Source organism: Penicillium crustosum, assembly GCF_028827405.1.
Source record: "Penicillium crustosum strain IBT 35664 chromosome Unknown utg000004l_segment0_segment0, whole genome shotgun sequence".
NCBI classification, from domain to species: domain Eukaryota; kingdom Fungi; phylum Ascomycota; class Eurotiomycetes; order Eurotiales; family Aspergillaceae; genus Penicillium; species Penicillium crustosum.
Window position 1 is genome coordinate 3,418,511 of NW_026623125.1, and position 20,653 is coordinate 3,439,163.

The following is a 20,653-nucleotide window of genomic DNA, read 5'->3' on the forward strand; positions in this document are numbered from 1 at the left end:
CCTTAAGCCTTCTCCTCTTCACTATATAATTCCAACGTGATCGAGATGCTATGGACGTTGGGTTGTTGCAAGTGATGCTATTTAATTAAATGTCACATTTCACGATTCGTGGTCCTTTCTCAAGTGATGGTTTTCTAGTCATCTAGTTCTAAAATTACTAGTTGAGATTGCCTGTGATTCCTTCTGTCTTTGACACTGTCTCGTCCTTCAAACTCAAGACCGCAATGACGGGGAAAAAAGGTAAAATTTCTTAGTCAGATAGCGAAACCTAACTAAAACTAGTTACATTACAGGGGAATTTGCAACGGTCTCGGCGACCTAACAGAATCTATAAACCAATGGTAAGCCAGTAGCGTATACGCCTCACTCTTGACGATCTGTTCATATGGATGTTGGTACTGCGTATCGAAATAATCCTTGTATAGACACTGTCAACTATCACTTTCCTCTTGCTCTTCATCTTCAATTATTGTGTCATTGGCCTTTGTTAAATTTGGTCTTACTATCAATTATATCTTACTTTGTACAGATTCTTTACATTCATATATTCTATATATATCTATGTTCCGGTGGATGAGGCCGGTGACGGTACTAATACCTGGAAGCAGTGGTTACCAGTGTTGCTCTTTCTTCAGGTGGAAGTCCTGGCTTCCTAACGCGATTCCTCACTTAGTACTGGGGAAATACTCAAAATCCCTCAAAGTAAGACTTTCTTCTTCCCTTCTTTCCTCTTCTCTCCTTCCTCCTTCTTTCTTTCCGTTACCACATTCTGTTCCCAAATCTTTCCAAACCGGGCTCTAGGTATGATCACCCCGATGACGAGGGGAGTCTACGGAATAATAAGGAGCTAATAAAAACTGATTCTTTACTAGGTTCGGGTCAACTACAGAATCAAGTTCACCCAAACAAGACATATCTCACAACGCGCCACCAGTGAGTTACACCTCCTCTCCTTCAACTTTCGTCCCAAGCGTACCCAAATCGAACACGAAGCTTATAAGCAAAAGTGGCAAACAACCGCATTTCCACCCCAGATAACTACCAGCTGGAGCTTCTTACACAGCTGCGAGAGCGACGTGCTATAAGGGCCCATAGACTGGAACTCATCCGGGCCCAAGCGACCTGTATCATGCGTACAGCATGCCTAGTTGTGGCTCTCTATTCCCATGGCGTCCAGGGAGCATCTCTTGAGTTCATCTGGATCTCGGAGTTTGCGTTGAGGGGTCTCATTTTTGAGATGATGGCTCTGCCGGCTGAGGAAGAAATTGACCAGCAGGTAGAGGAGGAGATGTGGGCTCAGATCAACTAAGTATCAATAATGTTTGACGAGAGGACTGAGCAACCGACATCCTTAGTAACCCTCTAAAACTTGGTGCCGTTACGATACCGCCTAGTGTCTCTTCATCAGACAGGGGGCGACAGGAGGAATTAGGGGGGGGGAGACATTTTGAAAGTCTCTCTTTGGTTGCACTGGAGAAACAACCGTTGCTTTTAGCTTTTTTACTCATTGAAACATACAGCATGTTTAGCGCTGAAGTTTACATACGGTTTCACATTCTATCTCCCAATTCCCTTCTTTCCTCTTCTCTCCTTCTTTCTTCACATTATCACCGTCGGTACCCAAATCTAAACGGCGCTCTAGGTATGATCCCTTCAACTATGAGTGGAATATACGAAACAATACAGACCTAACAAAGACTGCTTATTTCCTAGCTTTGGATCTATTGCAGAATCTACTTCTCCACAAACAGAAGATATCTCAGGCGTCGCCACTAGTAAGATATATACCATCCCATTCAAGCTACCTCTAGACCGTACGCGGCCTAAACACAAAGCTAACAAGGAAAAAGCTGGTCAAAAACCTCATTTCGGTACCAGATGCCTCCCAACTTCGAGAACGAAGAATCACGACAGCCTATCGACTGGAACTGCTCTGCTACTAGGCAACTGCTATCATTCGCGCAGTATGCATCATCGTTGCCACATATGCCCATGACCACCAGGCCCCGCATCGCTAGTTCATGTGCGCATTGGAGAAAGGGATTGCGGATTATCATTATAGAGGTGATCACCCTCTCCGCCGACGAAGAGATGGACCGGCTGCTGGAACTGGAGACTTGGTCTCGAGTGAATTAGCCCATCAAGGTCGTGTTCACGAGTGGACTGAGCCACAGGTATCCACAGTAATCCTCGATAACCTGGACCGATTACGATACTACATGATGTCTCCCTATCACTAATAGGGTGCGGCGGGAGGAAGTGGCGTACGGAGGAGACGGTCTGAAGGTCGCTTGTTTGGTTCGACTGGGGGAGAAACCGTTCCGTTTAGCAATTTTCTATATTCAACCACACCCCATGCCTAGCGCTTAGGTACCCACAACCCATCACATTCTATTTTACAGTATTCGTTGTATATCCAATAGGAGCTGGATGGAGATATTATCAGATCTCACATGGAATGGTCGAATTCTTTCTCTAACCAACACTAGTTCGTTTCCCGGGTTCAAACTCGTTTCATACTCATATTAAGCTTAGATGAAACGTGCCGGACGTATCGTGGCCAGTAAAATAAAGCCCCTCTCCTTCACTTGTGTCGACCGAAGCAGCCTACAGTTGGGTCATATTACTCTTTCGCGGTCGATGATCTAAATTTTGTGTTCACTCTACCGAAATCATTCATCTGAATGCCAGATTTCCACTTCCTCTTTCCATAGCATATTTAAGTGTATATATAGCGACTAGGTGGCTAGGTGTTGGTTAAGTATCAGAAGCAGTGTTCTGGCAACTGCAGAAACCCGTGGCTTAGTTGGTAGATTGACCATGAGCCATATCTGCTCTAGATCACCTTCTAGGTCACATGCATCCAAAACATGGGTTTTGCAAGGAAAAGGTAGCTCAACGCCGGATTCCAGCTCCACATGCCCATCGGATAGAGGCTTTGACCGCGCTCCAACCCCTCTGCCAGATGAGGCTCACCGCCAGTACGTCATCTGCGACCAGCCAAACTCAATGATACGCGTGGTCTGCCTCATCGTCGCCCGATATGCCGACAATCACCAATGTCCAGTCCGTGATTTCATGTAGATCTCTGAGGCGCAGGTGATAGCCCTCATTCTTGAAACATTCGCAACCTTGGGCAAGGACAAAACAAATGCCCCTTTAAAAGCGGATATCGGGCGTCAAGTTGGTTAGTAGTATCGAAAATAGGACAGCTTGCCTGTGGACATGGGAAACGGGATTTTCAGCAGACTCCAAAGACCTATACACACTGCGATACTACCTAATGACGTGTATTCATCGCTCACATAGGGGATTTGGAGAGTCGCTTCTTACATTGATGTCAAGAAGAAATCGTTTTCACCTGGCATCTTTCCTATTGAAATCCGCACTACGTTTTGTCTCGAATACCTTGAAGGGTCTCATTTTGATTTTCAATGTTTGTGGTAATCCCGCTAAACAGTTGCGTATGGATATATTATCAGGTGTCACGCAGAATTGTTGGATTCTCTGTCTTAAGTACCCACCACCTACATAGTGCCAGATTTGACTTCCTTCATACTTGGTGTGGATATTTGCGAGACGGTACACCCCTACCCATGATGCACTTGCAATACAGACAGTATCACGTATGATGGCGCGAACGTGGGTTCTTATCAGGCAGATTCTGGAACTGTGAGCTGAGACGCCATCGGGTGTGTCCGGGAAGCTCATACGATGGGCCCGAGTTCTCTCAATTATAATGCACATATCGAACAGGACCATGTGGAGTGGGTAGGTATTTATTATGCGTTTGGATCCGCGGAATCCTGGGATGTTGAATATCCCATCGGGCCTGACAGCGGGGCTCAAAACACATTTCAAGAAGAAATCGGCCAGATACTCGAACTCGGCACGCAACGGCCATAAAATCATTGCCGATTTGTAGCACCGATTCCTGGCTGACTGGATTCGTCTTGCCCAATCACGGGACAGCAGTGTCTGGCATTTGCACAGGTCTGCCCATGATTCTGTGCGCTGGAATACTTTGGTAAAGCTGTGTGTATCGGATAAGAAGAAGGAATCTCGGACTATAAATGAATTAATGTATGTTAGTTGCTGTGATATTGATCTACCGTACTGCCCACCAAATGGTACCTTGAATTTTAGGTTGTGGGACAAGAATTCGCGGGATCGTGGAAGAAGAAAGAGAAATAAGAAGGGAAGAAGTGTGGGGAGTATCTGGAATAGAAATTATCCAGCAACTACGATAGGAAGTGCGTTTTCACGAGGAAGGTGCAACTGATATTTTAAGGAGAGAACTGCCTAAGCAACAAAGTGCAACCAATTCTCACCATTTTATCACCTTTATCTCACCAGCTATGATGGTACATGTGTATGGCCTGAGGTATTACTTTTAGGAAAATGATAATTTTTAAGGCTAATGAGGACCGATCTCAATGAAAAGTAAGAACAAAGTCATATGTTGATGGACTGGATCATAAAATCTCACTTTTCTCTTGCTTTTCATTCACGTAGCCCTTCAACGGCACTATAGTAAATATTACTGTGATATCAGTTTAGTTTCAAGACCTGGTGTTTGTCGCGATTGTATGAATGAGTATCTAGTCAGGGTGACAGTCCCTCTGGCTCCTTCCTCGCGAGTCAGTATCGTCGTCGCAAGCAGCACATAAAATCCCCGCTCCGTCAATCTTCTCATTCCTTCTCTTCTCCTTCTCTACATGCCATATTCCCATATTCCTGTCCGACCTCAAGACGGCACATAAGAAAAGTAAAATTTCTCCTACCTCTAACTGAGACTCAACTAACACTAGTTCCTTGATAGAGGCGCGCCCGTCCACTTTATCGCACTACGTTAATGACAAAAAAGCGAACATATTATCCAAAATACGTCACCACAGGTGAGATTCAACCCTCTCATCAGTGTCGTGTCTCAGCCGGGTGTCAAATACAAAGCTAACAAACACAAAGTGAGCAGCCAGCCCATCCGAGCCCCAAATCACCAGAAGCTCGAACTCCTAACCCACCTGCGCGAGGCGGCTAGAAGCCGAGCCCACGCTAGACAACAGCTACGACGAGAAGCCTCCAAAAGCATCGAGGCAATCGACATCACCACCGACTCATCTCGGAACGGCGGTGTGGCACCCTCTGCCGATACCCTTTCCTCCTCTCCACATTCAGTTGGGACTTGAGCAAAGGATACAGTGTGTCTTTCATCACTTGCTGGGCTTTCTGGCAGAAGATCAAGATCTTAGAGGATATAGCCAGTTACTCTACTAACATAAACCCGTTATTCTTTGGATCTCAGAATCCGGACTCCCTTGAAAATAGCCGAACACAGCATATCATACACTTCAAGCATCATTGAGATACATCCCTCACTCTTGCTACTTTGTTTCAAACTGGGATTTGAACTTATGGCTGACAAAGGAAAAGTGGCTGCCGCTAGGAATGAATTGCGACCTCATAGACATGCACGAGAACACGCTCGCTTCATAATCCTCCACGAAGCATGTAACATCATGCAAACGGTTCAAGTGATGATGAAGCAATACCTCTGTGATGGCCAACCTCCTGATATTTACGTGCTCTGGCTTTACGAGCGAAGGATGCAGTCTCTCGTTGCTGCCGTGGTCGTTCTCCAGCCGGAAGAGGGTGCAGGTCTTGGCCTCCTAGAGGGGATGCAGTGATTATTCTAAGTCAAGAGAGCTGGGAAGTCTGTACTACTAGCTTGGTACAGCAATACCATTAAAAGAGTGTCAACATTAAGCCACCTACGCTTTTTCACTTGATAATAGTCCACGATAGTTTAGGTTAACATGTTTTATAGGAATTTCTCGGGGTAAAAATCATATTAATATCCATGGATGTAATGAAATGGCATTTGTACTCTTGAGGGGAAGTTCCTGTCAAAATCTACACCACCTAGGACTTGTATTTCAACTACATAAAATAAAAAAAGGAAGAGGTGATTCCCAGCAGTAAATCGCCAAGGCGACCATCAGACCGCGAACTTTGGTTCCAAGGGGGATCGAACCCAGGCCTGTGCTTCGTTGAGAACAACCTTGCAAGTTTGTCATTGCTCTTGACTATTGCACTACCCCAGGTTATTGCTTGGCATAACCTTAACTTCATATCTCAGTTTTCAAGCACCTCTTAAACACGAAGCCAACAAGGCTTGAGAGTGGAGCATTCGGTGGATTCTATCCCTAAATGACGGCCAGCGAGAACCCTCACACAAACCCGGGTTTATAAAAACAAAGGAAAGTGATACCGCAGCGATGTATTGATACTCCACAACTTCCATGCTAGCAACGTCATATGGTCCCTGGAGCAGGCCTTGCGAGCCTTGACGGCGGGGATACTGGCGGTAGAACACGATGAGGACTATGGTTTGACCGTGGACGAAGTGATACGGCATCGTGTTGATTGACATTCACTTTATTTATTGGCTGATGTTCACTTCATTCTCACTTCTTAATGAGAGACCTCTATCTACTAACAAGAGACAAACTCCAAACTTCAATGAATCCATAAATCTAGAAATGCGTTTCATTATTTTAAACGCATTCTTGGAAAGATATTCCGATAGATCTGGAAATAGAATGCAAGCACTACCCATCACTGGCGGTGAAATAGGCAATATCTGTTCTACCTTCTGGGCATCCTCAACAGACGTGCCTCCATAGTTCCCGCTCTTTAGCGGCATCCCTTTTCTCTTGGGCCTTCAAATTGTTCAACTTTTGGTCACAAGACGCCAATTCCCTGTCCATGTTCGCCAACTGGTCTCGATGGGTATAGGACAAATATGGATTGGTGGCTATCATAGCTTCCTTCTCATCCATAATTTCCTGGATCTCATCATGTATGCGCTGGCGCTTCCGAGCTCGCTCACGTGCACGATTTGTAAGGTTGGTTAGCTCCTCGAGCTGCTCGTTGTTGGGGGTGGGAATGGGTCGAGTCTCAGCCACTTTATACTTGTTAGATCTGTTTTCGGGGCGTCAGGAATTGGTTGAATCTCACTTTTGATGAAGACGTAGCTAATGTAGCTGCTTAATAGTGCTCTCTGTGACTTTGAGAGATAATGATGACGTTGAATCTGTAATTTTAAGCAGAGTCGTAGTTAGATCACTGTCTCGTCCCAAATCTTGATCATGGGCTAAGAGGTCATACCTTGTTGGTTGTGGGTTCTAGATAGCAGGAGGCAAGCAATGAGATTATAAAAGAAGTTGGACAAGTTGAAATGAAAATGGCTATTTATAATGTGACATGATTGGCACTCCTAAGGGGAAGTAACCATCGACTTAAGTATCTGTAGGCCTCATAGCTCTCAACTTAACTTCTACAACTCTCTACTCAATCAAGGACTGCATTTCCACCATGCACTTCGAAATAGCCCGCTCTAACAGTATTATTGTGCTAGCTCGAAATGAGAGACAGAATCTGGAGCCAAATCGATATCCGCTTCGGCCCAATATAAAAGACCAACCTTAGAGCTCTGCTGATAAAATGCAAAGAGAAACGGTTCCATGAGTGCATATTGCAAGTGATCAAAGGTACTTGGTAGGGTATCCAGAATAGATCTGGCAACCAATTATTGTCCATCATAGGTGGCCTCCGGCATCCCAGGACCGATTTGGCTTCATGTAATATAAATGTTATAGTCGAGTTAAATAATCAGCATGAAAAGGGCAAATGCTAGATTTGCTCACACAACTGACTATGATTAGGTCCCCTTCTCCCCTCAGACAAACTATAATACCGACTAGCCTGCCTGAACTCCCATTGAAGAACTTCAGTTAGTACCTCGAGCAGCATTCAACCTCAGTCTTCGGCCCGACCGATGGAATCCTATTATCGAAATACACGGGAATTTGACCCATATGGCACGAGAAATAAGTCGAGGAAAAGCCAGTCTTGATGGCGCACTGAATGGTAACCCAAGCCGGTGTTTTAGCGACAAGAGTGGCATGGCTGCCATGATCAGCAGTGAAGATCGAAGGTCCGATCGACGGCACTTCACAGGGCTGGAGTTTCAACACATAACTATATACAGAAGTCAGAGAGAAGTTTATCATTTGTTATATATATTCGTCAAGGCCAGATATACCCGGAGAACAGAAATGTATGTGGAATTGGGTAAAATAAAAATTCACAGTCCACTCAGTGGAAGAAAGTACATAGTAGAAAGTAAAAGGGTGATCAAATCAGAAGCATTGTCCAGTGCTTTTGATATCACATAAAGCCAGAGATCTCAAAGATCGGTTTCTGTACATTGTATACGCCTGCGGCTATACATCAGAGTTCAGGCGGGGTACAATTCAGCAGCGGGAAAAAAGGGACCTCTCATTTTCACGCCATTATTTCGTAGCGGATACTTTGAGGACAAGATGAAACGTTAAGGGATCGTCCCAAGAGAGAGCGTTTGTAGAGGAATGTAAAGAAGAAGAAAAAAACCCCCGTAACTCCATTCCTCAAAAGGACCTAGTGTCCCATGGAATTGAGGAGAAAAGAACTCATCGAAATTTAGCAAGAGAAGTGAAGAAAAATAAAGGGTATCGCAAAGCGTAGAAAAGGTGGAAGAATCGTGTCAAGCGTCATTGACGCTTGGAAGCCAGGAGATTTCATTAAACTGGGAGAAAGTCAGTAAGGCCCCGCCAACGCGTGTGGTATGTGAGATTACGTACAGTGACCTCCTCCAGCTCCAGGCGTTAGAGAGGATGGGATAGCAGAGTCATTGGGGGGTGATGGTCGACGAGCGAAGCGGGGATCCACGTCTTCATAGTAGTTGGATCCGGCGTTGTTAGGTTGCTGAGATTGCCCCGGCGGACGCGGGGATGTACGAGGATCATTTGCACTCCAGCCCGAGCGAGGGGGAACGTAAGAGCTAAAGATGGAAGGTTAGTGGTTATTTTAGTGATGTTGTTTGTAACGTTTGACATACCCAGGTCGACTGTACATGCTTGTCGGGCTTTCAGGGACGGGGCTGTTGATCTCAGCTGACAGCGTCTGTGGTACGCTGCTCATTGGCTGAATGGACTCATGCATATCGTACTGCGGCCGATGTTGCGGAGTCATCTCAATGGCTTGACCTACCGTCTCCGGTGACACGGCCATGCCGATGGGCCCGGGAGATGGCTGGCGCATCTGACCCGGCGGTCCATAGTTATAAGGGTCGTCGGTGGGAGGCGACACAGATCGACCGTATGCGTCCAAACCGCGGTTGGGGCCGCCTGAACTGGGTCCATAGCCGATTTGGGGTCCTCGCGGCGGCACCATTCCACCGCGACCTCCACGACCTGGCATTGGCCCCATGTATCCACCCCGGGAGCCGGGGGAAGGACCGCGAGGAGGTCCCATGTAAGGTCCTCCGCGTCCACCACGGGGGGGGATATCCACCCCGCCCGCGTCCGTTGAAGCCAGGTGGCGCTCCTCCTCTTCGAGAGCCCATACTACCGTCGGAATATTGGGGACGAATGCGCGGATCGGAGGGATTCCGTGACACTGGACCAGCACCGTACGGACCCGGTCCCTGAGGCGGGATGTTGGCAAATTCATCTTGCGCAGCGCCATAGGGGGCACCGCGATGGTCCGGGGGTGCTGGGATATCGCTCATTGGTGTCCGCGAGTTGAGGGGTGTGCGATCGTCATCACTGTCACGTGTATCTGTGTGGAAGGATGCGAACGTTGGGCCCGAATCGGAGTTGAGAGAGTTCGACACAAAGGCTTCCTTGGGCTCGACAGGGGCCGGAACAGGAGCTGCAGCCACAGCCGCAGTACCATTCTGTCGGTTGTAATAGTTCTCTCCACTCATCTCGGCATTTTCCGCGATCCGGCGCTTCCTTGCCTTCCTGCTGACAAGGGTTCGGCGCATAGCGCAGGTGACGACTCCGCAAGACGTGAGGATGATGGTCGCGACCAGCACAATCCAACCACCCCATCCTAAATGTGGCACAAAGAGCAAGATATCGACAAGGAATGCGAGGAGAGTCACGAGGAGGGTTGGCAACAACAAGATAAGAAGCGCCAACAGGAAGCGCGGCGAGTGGGAGGGCGCATGGAAGTGGGCCGCGATCGCCAGGCAGAGGCAGATGAGGGTCAGGAAGGCAGCGACTGGGTGGATGATGAGGATCGCGGATAGTGACTTTCGAGTACCGGAAGGGAGATTAAAATCATCGCCGGTGCTACTTATATCATCTGCATGAAATTTAGCGGAGCGCAGGCAGAAACGTAAGGGAGAGACTTACTGCTCGTGTATCCCACATGGATATTGGTGCAGGTGTTACCCTTGCAATATCCAAAGACACCATAATCGACATCTTTGAAAGTTGCTAGAGGAATCCCCTTAACAATAGGAGTGGAAAGACATGAGAGTAGCAAAAGCGCAAATGCGATCAGCAGCAAGATGGTGAGGGGTGTCGCAGGCTTGAGCAACATGATGAGGGGAGACCCTGGAGGTCAACTTTGTGTTTACTTCCAGGCCAAAGAAGAAATCAGATATAAACAAAATAAGCGATTATTTTAATGGCCTAATGGCACACGCGACGCAAGAGTTGAGGGTTTAGCACCGCATTGGCAGGGGACATCTGAACCCGAGATCGAAACAAAAGCTTTCAAGGCAAAGAAGTAGAAGGAAAAAAGAAGCAAATGAGGGGGAAAGCCAAGAAGGTAGGAACCAAAGGAAATTTAAAGAATCAAAAGACTAAAGGAATAAAGGAATGACAAGAGTGCAGATAAGCCATTGGGGGGAGAGTCTGTGGAGAGAGGACAGAGGAGGTTTGGATGTCTAGCCTCAGGCAGCAGTCAGATGATCCCACTCTATTTCTACGTCTGACTCTGTACACATCTACATTACTAGGTCATTTCCCTATGATATGAAGCTGTCTATCGTCTCTAGATCTTCTCTTTCAATCCCCCTTGAAAGTCCGATGTGAGGCTAAACAAGATGTCTGCCTGCACGGTTCCCTCCCTGGAATGTCGGGGTTGATGGCGCAGAGCTGTTCTGACTTCTAATTCGCTCTGTCCGGTTGAAGTGCCGCATCGGGACAGGTTGCCAAGCCCGGGCGTCGGAGTACTCGTGGGCGGCTTGGACAATTTCAAGCATCGTTGGTACCCATAATCATTGGCTATGCCTGCTGGCTAATTTACCAACTTCTTGAATCCTTGTTTCTTATATGGGAAACAAGACTTTTTCTCTGCCGTGTTCGATTGGGTCCTGATTTTCCTTCTAAATGACTGTGAAGCTCATTCTCCTTTCGGGCTAAGGTTTTCAAACAGCCAAGATATGCGCATGGTTTCAGAAGCCTCATCTTATTCGTGGTGAAACGAAATCCGCGTTTTGAAATGTTTCCATATGACATCCATACGCCATATGTCACGATCCATCAATGAGCACACCCTTCAAACAGAACTCGCAATCTCGCGATCCACTAATGAGGCACAGCACTTTCTACTTTCAGTTGGGAAATTGGCCCCAGGAAACGCTTGGGCCGGACTCTAACGCCGTTGGAGGCCCACAGTCCCACATTTTAATATGAAACAGGCCGTCTCCACCTCGAAGCTCTAGCCTGATTGTCAAAGTTCGTTCCATTTGTTAGAGACCAGATTAAAGTTAATCGCCTTTGGCTATGGCCAGTTGATGTTCTTCTGTTGGTGCAGGTTACTGCACAAGCTCCCCTCGAACGCAGTCGATATCTTCAAGTCAATAAGCTTAAACTTGTGATCTCATGGACCAATCGCTTCCAGGCGGGGTTTCACTATTGTGTCAGTTGTGTGACCGCTTACAGTCCTGACACATCACTATATGATTTGACCCCTGAGGAACTGCTTAGTAGAATGAAATCTATGCCTATCAAAGTTAGCATTCAAGACTGGCTCTGGGGATATAGAATGGAAGCCATCCAGGCCTCTTGTTGACGCAACAAATCTTCGTTCATATTGATTTCTTGGGACTTTGATAAAATATGCAAAAACCACGGGGACATGCTGTTACACGTCGTGGTAGAGTTGCAATTCTTGGACCTGGTGCATGTCCTTATCGGCAATAGCTATGGACACTTTACCCAAATTCCAAATGTGTGATTGATCTATCTCCAAAGGTTGACTAAATTTTATAGTATACTGATAGCTTGTAAGTTTTTCTATCTTCCTATCTCAATATGAACGGTAGTCATTCTGAGTGTTTCGGGGAAATTGGAGCTTCATGGGTCGTACAGTGTTTGTGTAACCCAGCGTGTGAATCACGGCAAGGGACCTTCTAGCTAGTCCTATAACTAACTCCCATTCCCGAATGTGACAGGGTTATGCAAAGGTCGCTTGAGCTTGTTCGCACTTGACCCAAGGGTAAGTTTAACCTATCAAGATATCAAGTGCAAGAGGACTGATTTGATGAACTTGTTCCACAGTTGCTCATTTACTCTATTTGCAAAACAACATGCGCTGTCTATGGAAATTTTTCAGTTGGCCGAAACGGCAGAAATCCGAGGATGAGGAGGGGCAGCCGTTGGAGAACTTTGACAGAGTAACTCCGATGCAGTCATTGGAGAGCCCTCAGGTCAGTGGGGTCCGGGATACCCACTTGACATCTGGTCTTCAAGAGCGCTATGTTCGATTCGGAATTGGAGGTGCTGGCAATATGCGCAAGTCCTGCTTCCCTTTCCTGGGTCTTTATCAACTCTCAAGTCTGCTATATTTGCGTGTTACTGACGTAACATGTACGAACAGAGTACTTTCCCATAATGGGCGAGAAATAACAATAAGATCACGTTGAATGGCGTCGGGATTTCGCACAAAGCTTATCCATGCATAATAGAAACATAGATTGATGTCAAATCCAGTTTCAGAGCGTAGCAAAGCAAATAGCTACCTATAACCTACTTGTAGCAACAATACAGTGAAGGGGGAAAATGGTAATTTCCACATCTCCCCGGGACTTCTGTGAATGCTTTTGCAGTGGACTCAGGAAGGAAATGAGAGACTTTTTATAAAGCTGAGGATCGGCCGCATCTGTGAACTACGTGTATATTCATATACAGAAAATTTAGCGCTACACACTCATACATATTCTCTATAATTTTGCTAAGCATAAAGGGAGGTCAGACAAACATCTCAAAATTTTGTACACTACCTCAACTCGTCGACTGAAACCATTCACGCTAGGCGTGCGTGATTTTTCCAGGCAAGCCAGTAGCGGAAGGGGGCGTATCAAGCAGGCGTTTGGGGAAAGCATTGCCGTACCAACCTCTGTGGCGCAGGGGCAGTCATAGGCAACGTAAGAAGACCCTCGCGTATACAATTCAGCATTAACTCATGAGTTGTATCATGGCAGTCCAAAGGCCCAGGCTGCTACTGAAATTGCAGCTCCGCTGTCAAATCCACCAAGCCACCGATGCGCGCTGCGGCCCATTATACGACCGTATAACCTGCCGGGCATAGTAGGTCAGATCAGATAACGGGCTGTAAAAGAGGAGACTGGCTGGCCCACTTGGCCAGCGAGAGGGTACTATGACAAGTTGCTGTTAGTACCGTAGTATATAAAGTCAAAAAAGCAGTGAGAACTAAAAATACACACCAATATTCCAAGGATTTGGTTCCACGCTCTATGATGTATCCTCTGGCTGGCTGTCATTTGTGTCAACGTCGGAGTTCTGCCATTGGCTGGCCAGTTTTGCATCATAAGGGCAAATTGCGCGGTGTACTTGACCCAGCGCGAGCGGAATATTGTCAGCGCTATGCCAAGGCACCATCTGACGTCTCCCCATCAAGCTAATGGACGTTCGTGCTAGATGGGTGTGGGGAAAACCTCGGTCTTGGTTCCAAACCATCACTTGAATACTGGCAATCGTCATTAGCTGTGCCCAGTTTAGAAGGACTTGTATTCTCACGTACCTTCTGTTGTAGTGAATGCTACGGTCAGTAGAAAGCAGAAGAGGAACCATTAAGTATTGCAACTAGTAATTCAGGCTTTATGCACCCTGTAAAAGCATCCGAAGTAAGGCTCAGTCTGCAAACTAACAAGTATTCATACCCTGTATGTTCAACACATACTCCGTCCTGTAATTGGTCATATACCATATGTAGGCTCAGGGATTGACATAATGAATAGCAAATAGAACTATATATAATTTTTATCCATTCTCCTGCTGCCTCCGGGTGGCTATATTGGTTTACTGCGTGGAGAGGATGTTGAAGGTAGAAAGAACCTGCTATCATGAAACTAATTATATAGCTTTATGGACGCAAATGAACCGATTTCAAAGAGAGGGCAGCCAAAGAGAAACAGGCAAACGGGAGGCAAATGGAAGTTATGACAAGCACTGTTCACGCACTGCAAAAGCCCATATAGTTCATGGTATTAAACCAGTGTACTGATGCGGGTTATGCATATATATGCCTTCGTCTAGTATACTCCTCCTTTGATTTGAATGTCTGAATAGTCGCATGTCTACCACTCCTACTCCATCGGACCTAACGCAAAACTGAACTCCTTCAAACCCGGTGAAAGCTTCCATCTTGCAAAGAGCTGCCCATTCTCCACCAAGATCCGCCGTAACACCTCCCTCCTCTCCACCTCTATAGTAGGCCACACACCCTCCCATGTCTTCACATATGGCTCCACGACCCCCAAGACTTCTCTCAGCCATCTCCTTATCCTCCCTTCCTCAATCTTACCTATCCCCGTCATACCTCTCGCTAGTTCATCCAGAAAACCATCTCTCTCACGTCCTCGCTCAACTGCAGCCCGCATCACCCCAAGCAACATGTGCGAGCGCACTATAAAGTCCAACTCGCCCACGTCTGCCTTCACCCCCACTGTCTCCTCCACTGCAACAGCAGACAAAAACTCGACCTCCTCCTCACTACCAACCTCTGCCTCCCATCCTCTACACCATGCCTGCGGCCCCACCCCACCATCTGGCAACCCGCACCACATGACCTCACTCTTCCAGACGCCATCCATATCCGGCTTAGCAACCCCCCTCATCGCCGCACTCGCCTCCCACAGCTGCGCCGAGTACTTTGCTTCCCAGGCGTACATATCATACGCCCCCTGCGCGACCAGTATGCCGAACATGTTCGGCTCCAACGCTTCTCGGGAAACTGCCTTGGATGAGCCAGATCGGCCAGGGGAACCGAGCCCCATGTAATCAAGCCAGAAGCGCGCTTGCGTCTCCGAGTAGGGTAACACGCTAGTGTGAGCCATACGCAGGCGCGTGATAGTCGTCTCGAGCGTGCTAATAGCTAACCCAGTGAGAGTCGCGAGCGGGAGGGTGGGCTGCCTACGATGCGTGCGCGCGACACTGTAGGCCCAGCGGGGTAGTTTAGTAGCGAATGCAGTGGGTCGCTGGCGCGGCAGTCCCAATGGTGAGTCAGAGTCAGGTAGGTCTTGGAGGTCAGGCAGGCGGTAGAAGCGCGCTGTGGTGCGCTGGGTAAGGAATGTAGTAGAGTAATAAGAACGCCATACGGAGGAGTGGAGGAGTGCGTGGTGCGTGGTGTAGAAGGACTGGAAATCATCAGGAGAGGGGAAGTCGCCCTCAAGTTGGTCGGTGGAGCGGTAAATGGCCGCTGCAAGCTGGGTGAGGTAGAATATATCCAGGGTGCTGTGATTTATTAGGCTTTGTACTTATAGTACAGTGCTATTCACCGGGGAATCATAGTACCAGGGAATCCTAGTCTTGCAACTTACCGATTGAACCTCAACTTGCCCTCGCCGAACGACCATCCACGTGCGTGCAGCTTCTCGACGACCTCAAAGACGCCGTTCTCGAGCCATAGCCCCTCATCCATATAGATGAATGCTATCTGCAGCACTTTCTTGTGGCAGTCCACCGGCACCACGCCGCCTTCAACGTCAGCGAGGAATTCCATAGCGCTCATGGCGAACTCTCTGATAGGTAAATGATGACGACTGCATATGAATATCAGATCCTCATTCGGTATGTCAGGGTTCAGGATGCAAATGGTCTGTCCTAGGAGCAATATGCACGATGTGCGACCGGCTTAAAATCCTGCCTCTATTGAATGCTTCATGTGGTTAAGGACTTTTGGATCAATCAACTTAAGCTCAGGGGTTGTTGGTCGAGAGCTTAGAGGGGAATTGGCTGCGGAGAAGCCCGATTTAAAGCTGATTCGGCTAGGGGTATCGAGCAGAGACTGTCAGACCTTTTAGACAAATCCTTTTGAGGGTCAAACCACTTAAAATGCGGGGTAGGTTAGAAATTTCTTGCTGAATATTTGGTTATCGGAATGTTGAGTTAGAGATCAATAGAGGCGAAAGCGGATTTTCTTAGGCTACTCCTCAACTGGCTTCGTTGAATAAATTTCCTCTATAGTCTTGCTGAAGCCCTTCGTTCATGTATTCAAGCTATTAAAATCTGTTGGTACCTGTAATCTGGTAGAAAGGAGGCCACTTACCTTTCAATATAGACCTGGGATCGTTTTGAAGGTCAGAGGCAAAAGCAGTGGGCCTGATAGTGTTCGGGGAATATTTTTGGATCACGATGAGCAAGAATATCCGAAACTGCAGCAGAGCCATGTCTTTCTGCCTAGTGCGTCAGTCCCCAAGTATCCAGCTACGACGACGACTTGGTGCAAGTAATTGGTGAATCCCCACGACATGCCGAAAATTTCGATCACCCAAGGAGCTTAACAAGACCACCCAGTGTAGCTGATAGACCTAGACCCTATACGCCAACGCCAACGTTCCCAAGTGGTATATGGCAAGCTTCAAACTGAACCGGGGAAGCACATGTGATTGTTGTAGAGCCAGCCAACTTTCAAATTCAGCGCCTGATAAGAAATGGAATAATTACCCATGGTGCATAGTCTCTGTGTGTCTCAACTCCTAAATCCCTTGGAACGATCATTCATAGCGGATGCTATCTGTCAGCGTCTGTCAATTTCTTTATGCATGGCAACCGAGTTAGAAACTAGAAATATTTAATCATGATATATAGGAGTATCCCAAACAATGTCTAATAAAGTAAAATTGAACTCGATCATCTGTTTCATGCTCCCCTGGATACAGCCTTATGTTTTCATGTGGTGTTCGGCCCGCGAAGCCCTAGTTCCAGCCACTGATACCAGCAAGGGAGAAAAACAATTGCAACACCACACTGCATCGTTGAATTGGGACCATTGACAATTTTTGGGACACGCCCTGCTTTTTTATTGCGTACAACAGTCATCTAGGGTAGCAATTGTTGCCAATTATTGCCTTGGGACCCAGTGTGGAACTTGCACGGGGATGCGAGGAAGTGCCCGGATTGTGACATTGTAGGTCCAGAGTCTGGCAAGACATACAGAACTATAGTTGAAATTGTTACCATGGAGATGATTTCTGATTAAATGTGAAATTGAAACATTAACAATTGAAACAGAAGACGATCGGGTGTGAGACCTGGTGAGACTTTGGGAGATCGCAAAAAGGCCAAGCTTTAGGCGATGGATGTGCTGGTGATCGGGCCGCGAAACAACTCAACCATCTCCATAATTGTTCCTCGAATTTTGATTCGATATCATTTTAACTGTGATTCATCAGATTAATACTGTCTGAGTTAAAAATCCTTGTTTTAATTCATCCCTATTGGCTTGTCGAGTGCAAAGCTCGACGTGGTGGCTGGGGTGGCTGGGAGACGTCACCCAGCACTATGGCAGACAAAACCCGCTGGGCAGCGATTGCTGGTCCTCAAAAAAATCCCTTCGCATCTCAAGGGCGTCGAGGAATGCTTCTAGATTGATTATAGTTGCGCGTGGGATCAATAACCAGCCAGCATGACGAACCCGATTAGAAACTTCAGCCTGCGCAACGTTAACAGTACGTGCATATAAGACCTCCCATTCCCGTTGGCTTCTTAATCACAGACATCACACAACTTTCAGAAGACTCAAGTCAACTGACTCCTATATAGCAAGCAAGCCGCAACTTGCCCGGACAGAATCTCAACAATCCGAGGCGGCATCAGACGACTACTATTCATTCTCAGATCGAGCTCCTTCTAGTCCTGAGAGTCTAGCAACAATCATGCGATTCAGGACTCCAGACTCTCATGCACCATCACCCGCCATGTCGCAGATCAATCTTGCCCAAGAAGATCGCGAGTCTCAACGCCCACCAACCTCCAGCACAGTCCGGTTTGTAGACGACAGACCGGGTCAAATCAGCCCCATATCCGACGGGTCAAGATCAAACGAGGCTTCTCACAGATCTCCCGGTGACTACCCGGGACCAGCCCCAACTCCAGGCTTGGACGATTCACCATACGTCCGGTTTGCAATCGATCAACTCACCCAGGACAGAGCTCGGGGAGTCCAAAGGACAGACTCTATTTCCACCACAACGACAAGTGACTATCCAACTGATAGACTTGTATGGGATGAAGGACTCGGCTATTTCACCCGCACACGCACCCCAATTCGACATGACACGCCTCCAGTGAGACCATCGTATACATCTCCTTCACCACAGGCTTTGCCGCAAAGGCCAATGTCAGTGGACCCCGAGTCCTTTATGCCTGTTGATGCGCCGGAAGAAAGCTTGCTGTATCCTTCCTTGGACTACCTGCCTCTTGTTCTGCGGCCGTGGGCTTTGGCACTCACGATATTTTGCTGTCTGGCCATGATGGCGGCTATTGTGTTTTGCAATGTTTGGTCCCGTGGCGAGAACGGATTATGGAACTACCTTCGTCAAGGTGACTCGAGGTATTTTGTGCTTCAGTTCCTACCACAAATTGCTGCCGCGCCCATCATCATTTGGTCATTCGTCATTCAGGCTGCGGTATATCGCATAGCACCTTTTTCTATGATGTCGGCAGAGCGGAAAGAAGGCCTAGTAATTAATCGCTTACCTATCCTTTCGAAAAACTTCGTTTTCCCCGACTTCTCCCATTTCCGACATGGTGAAGCCTTGTTCGGATTCTCTCTGTTCACAATTTGGCTTTCGAACTTCTTCGCCATCCCTCTCCTCAGCTGTCTTTTCCAGGCAAAGTACTACGTCATCGACGGAGAAGGTGTCTGGAAATGGGCTGCGGTTCAATCTGTGGGTTGGACATTGGTGGGATTATATGGTGTTTTGACTCTAGGTCTAATCATGCTTTTCGTCCGTTTCCTTCGTGGTCGGTCTGGCTTGATGTGGGATCCCGTTAGCCTGGCAGATTTGGTCTCGATCATTCAGCGATCAAACATCCTCCACGACTTTGAGCATTCCGAGACAGTCCCCTCGGTCCAAGAATCCCTTGATCCCCGAGTCCTCCGACTGGGCTATTGGAAACTCTCAAGCAAGACCGAAATCTTCTACGGAATTGGCGAGGTAGATGCTCCCGTGCGCACCCCATCTCTCCACCAGACGGGTAAAAGCCAAGAGAACCAACCAAACGGACTCGCCACGGTCTGCTTCGATATTGAGCACAACGGTGGACTCCCCAATGAGCCAAACGAACAGCATCTCTACTCGCCATCTGCTCGTTATCGCTGGTCACCTTGGTTCCTTCGCAAAATCCCAGTATTTATTTGGATTATCATCGTCTTTGCCCTCTTCGCCGCTTTTGTTGCCGTTAGCTTTATCAACAACGCCATCGTGAGCGGCTTCCCTCCTAGACTTCCAACACTCCCATCGACAAGCGCATTCTCCGCCTCCAATTTTGTATACAGCTTCATCCCCGCATTAATCGGCAACGTCCTCTTCCTCGCCTGGCAACCCGTTGATGTATACTTCCGGGCTCTCCAACCATATGCCGAGCTCTCATCCCCCAGCGGCGCATCTGCCGAACGCAGCATCCTACTCTCCTACCCATCCTCTTACCCATTCCAAGTCACCATCCAGGCCATCATCAACCGCCACTTCAAAGTTGCATTCATCTCTCTCATGAGCCTTCTATCCATCGGCATCCCCATCCTCGCCGGCGGTGTCTTCATCGCCCTATGGTTCCCCTCTCACGACGAAATCCGCATTGCTGCCTTTTTGCCAGCATTCTACGCTTTGATTGGTTTCTGTGGCTTATATGCCATATCTTTCGTGGCAATTTGGCCGGGTCGTCGTCGCTATCTTCCACACGATATCACCACTCTGGCTGATCTGATGAGCTATCTTTATCAGTCACCTCTTCTGTCCGATAAAATCCTGCGCGAGCCCAGGAGCAAGACTGACCTCGTCACTCGTCTTATTGTTGCTCCACCCTCGGAGCGTCAGCTGCCTTTGTACGGTTTCGGCATCTATGTCGGCCGTGATGGTAAGGAGCATCTTGGTATCGATCGCTTCCATCGACCTGGTCGCACTGATATGCTCATTACCACTGGTAATATGAAATAATTTTCCTTGACGACTTTTTGCATAGCATCTTCTGGGATGTTATTATGATTTGCATTTTCATGAGCATATATTGACGATTTTTTCGAAGCGCGCTGAATTATGAACATAAGAGAATGATTTTTGAAATGTTTTTGAACGATTTTCGGTTTGGTCTATTGTTATTTGAGAGTTGCATACTCGGCGTTTTTGCACATTTTATATACTTCCGATTTGATTCATGTTATGTTTTGGTAATACATAGAAGATAATTCACTCAATATCAGTCTAAATCTACAGTTTCCCTTTGAGTTCGTCGCTCAGGTACAATACTTGCACAATACTTGGACAAGCAGGTGTCTCGAACTTCTACGC

At 47.4% G+C, this 20,653-nt stretch overlaps 8 protein-coding genes across 8 annotated transcripts; 5 read left to right on the plus strand and 3 right to left on the minus strand.

The window, feature by feature from the left end:
* Positions 1-1,129: 1,129 nt before the first annotated feature.
* Positions 1,130-1,309, plus strand: N7487_010334 (uncharacterized protein; the record flags this gene model as incomplete). Its single annotated transcript, XM_056878064.1, has 1 exon — positions 1,130-1,309. One exon carries the CDS (start codon positions 1,130-1,132, stop codon positions 1,307-1,309), a length of 180 nt encoding a protein of 59 aa, XP_056726644.1.
* Positions 1,310-1,878: 569 nt separating this feature from the next.
* Positions 1,879-2,136, plus strand: N7487_010335 (uncharacterized protein; the record flags this gene model as incomplete). Its single annotated transcript, XM_056878065.1, has 1 exon — positions 1,879-2,136. One exon carries the CDS (start codon positions 1,879-1,881, stop codon positions 2,134-2,136), a length of 258 nt encoding a protein of 85 aa, XP_056726645.1.
* A 2,719-nt stretch (positions 2,137-4,855) lies between these two features.
* N7487_010336 (uncharacterized protein) lies at positions 4,856-5,189 on the plus strand (the record flags this gene model as incomplete). Its single annotated transcript, XM_056878066.1, has 2 exons — positions 4,856-4,898; positions 4,969-5,189. 2 exons carry the CDS (start codon positions 4,856-4,858, stop codon positions 5,187-5,189), a joined length of 264 nt encoding a protein of 87 aa, XP_056726646.1.
* A 3,435-nt stretch (positions 5,190-8,624) lies between these two features.
* Positions 8,625-10,434, minus strand: N7487_010337 (putative pH signal transduction protein PalI; the record flags this gene model as incomplete). Its single annotated transcript, XM_056878067.1, has 5 exons — positions 8,625-8,629; positions 8,685-8,884; positions 8,942-9,449; positions 9,523-10,194; positions 10,245-10,434. The coding sequence occupies 5 exons, from the start codon at positions 10,432-10,434 to the stop codon at positions 8,625-8,627; spliced, it is 1,575 nt and encodes a 524-aa protein (XP_056726647.1).
* A 1,996-nt stretch (positions 10,435-12,430) lies between these two features.
* On the plus strand, positions 12,431-12,749 carry N7487_010338 (uncharacterized protein; the record flags this gene model as incomplete). The annotated part of the gene is made up of 2 exons (XM_056878068.1): positions 12,431-12,677; positions 12,721-12,749. 2 exons carry the CDS (start codon positions 12,431-12,433, stop codon positions 12,747-12,749), a joined length of 276 nt encoding a protein of 91 aa, XP_056726648.1.
* An 846-nt stretch (positions 12,750-13,595) lies between these two features.
* Positions 13,596-14,092, minus strand: N7487_010339 (uncharacterized protein; the record flags this gene model as incomplete). Its single annotated transcript, XM_056878069.1, has 2 exons — positions 13,596-13,777; positions 14,068-14,092. 2 exons carry the CDS (start codon positions 14,090-14,092, stop codon positions 13,596-13,598), a joined length of 207 nt encoding a protein of 68 aa, XP_056726649.1.
* Positions 14,093-14,449: 357 nt separating this feature from the next.
* On the minus strand, positions 14,450-15,873 carry N7487_010340 (uncharacterized protein; the record flags this gene model as incomplete). Its single annotated transcript, XM_056878070.1, has 2 exons — positions 14,450-15,596; positions 15,683-15,873. 2 exons carry the CDS (start codon positions 15,871-15,873, stop codon positions 14,450-14,452), a joined length of 1,338 nt encoding a protein of 445 aa, XP_056726650.1.
* A 1,827-nt stretch (positions 15,874-17,700) lies between these two features.
* On the plus strand, positions 17,701-20,302 carry N7487_010341 (DUF3433 domain-containing protein; the record flags this gene model as incomplete). Its single annotated transcript, XM_056878071.1, has 2 exons — positions 17,701-17,812; positions 17,907-20,302. Exons 1-2 carry the CDS (start codon positions 17,770-17,772, stop codon positions 20,300-20,302), a joined length of 2,439 nt encoding a protein of 812 aa, XP_056726651.1. The 5' UTR covers positions 17,701-17,769.
* Between the last annotated feature and the right edge of the window lie 351 nt (positions 20,303-20,653).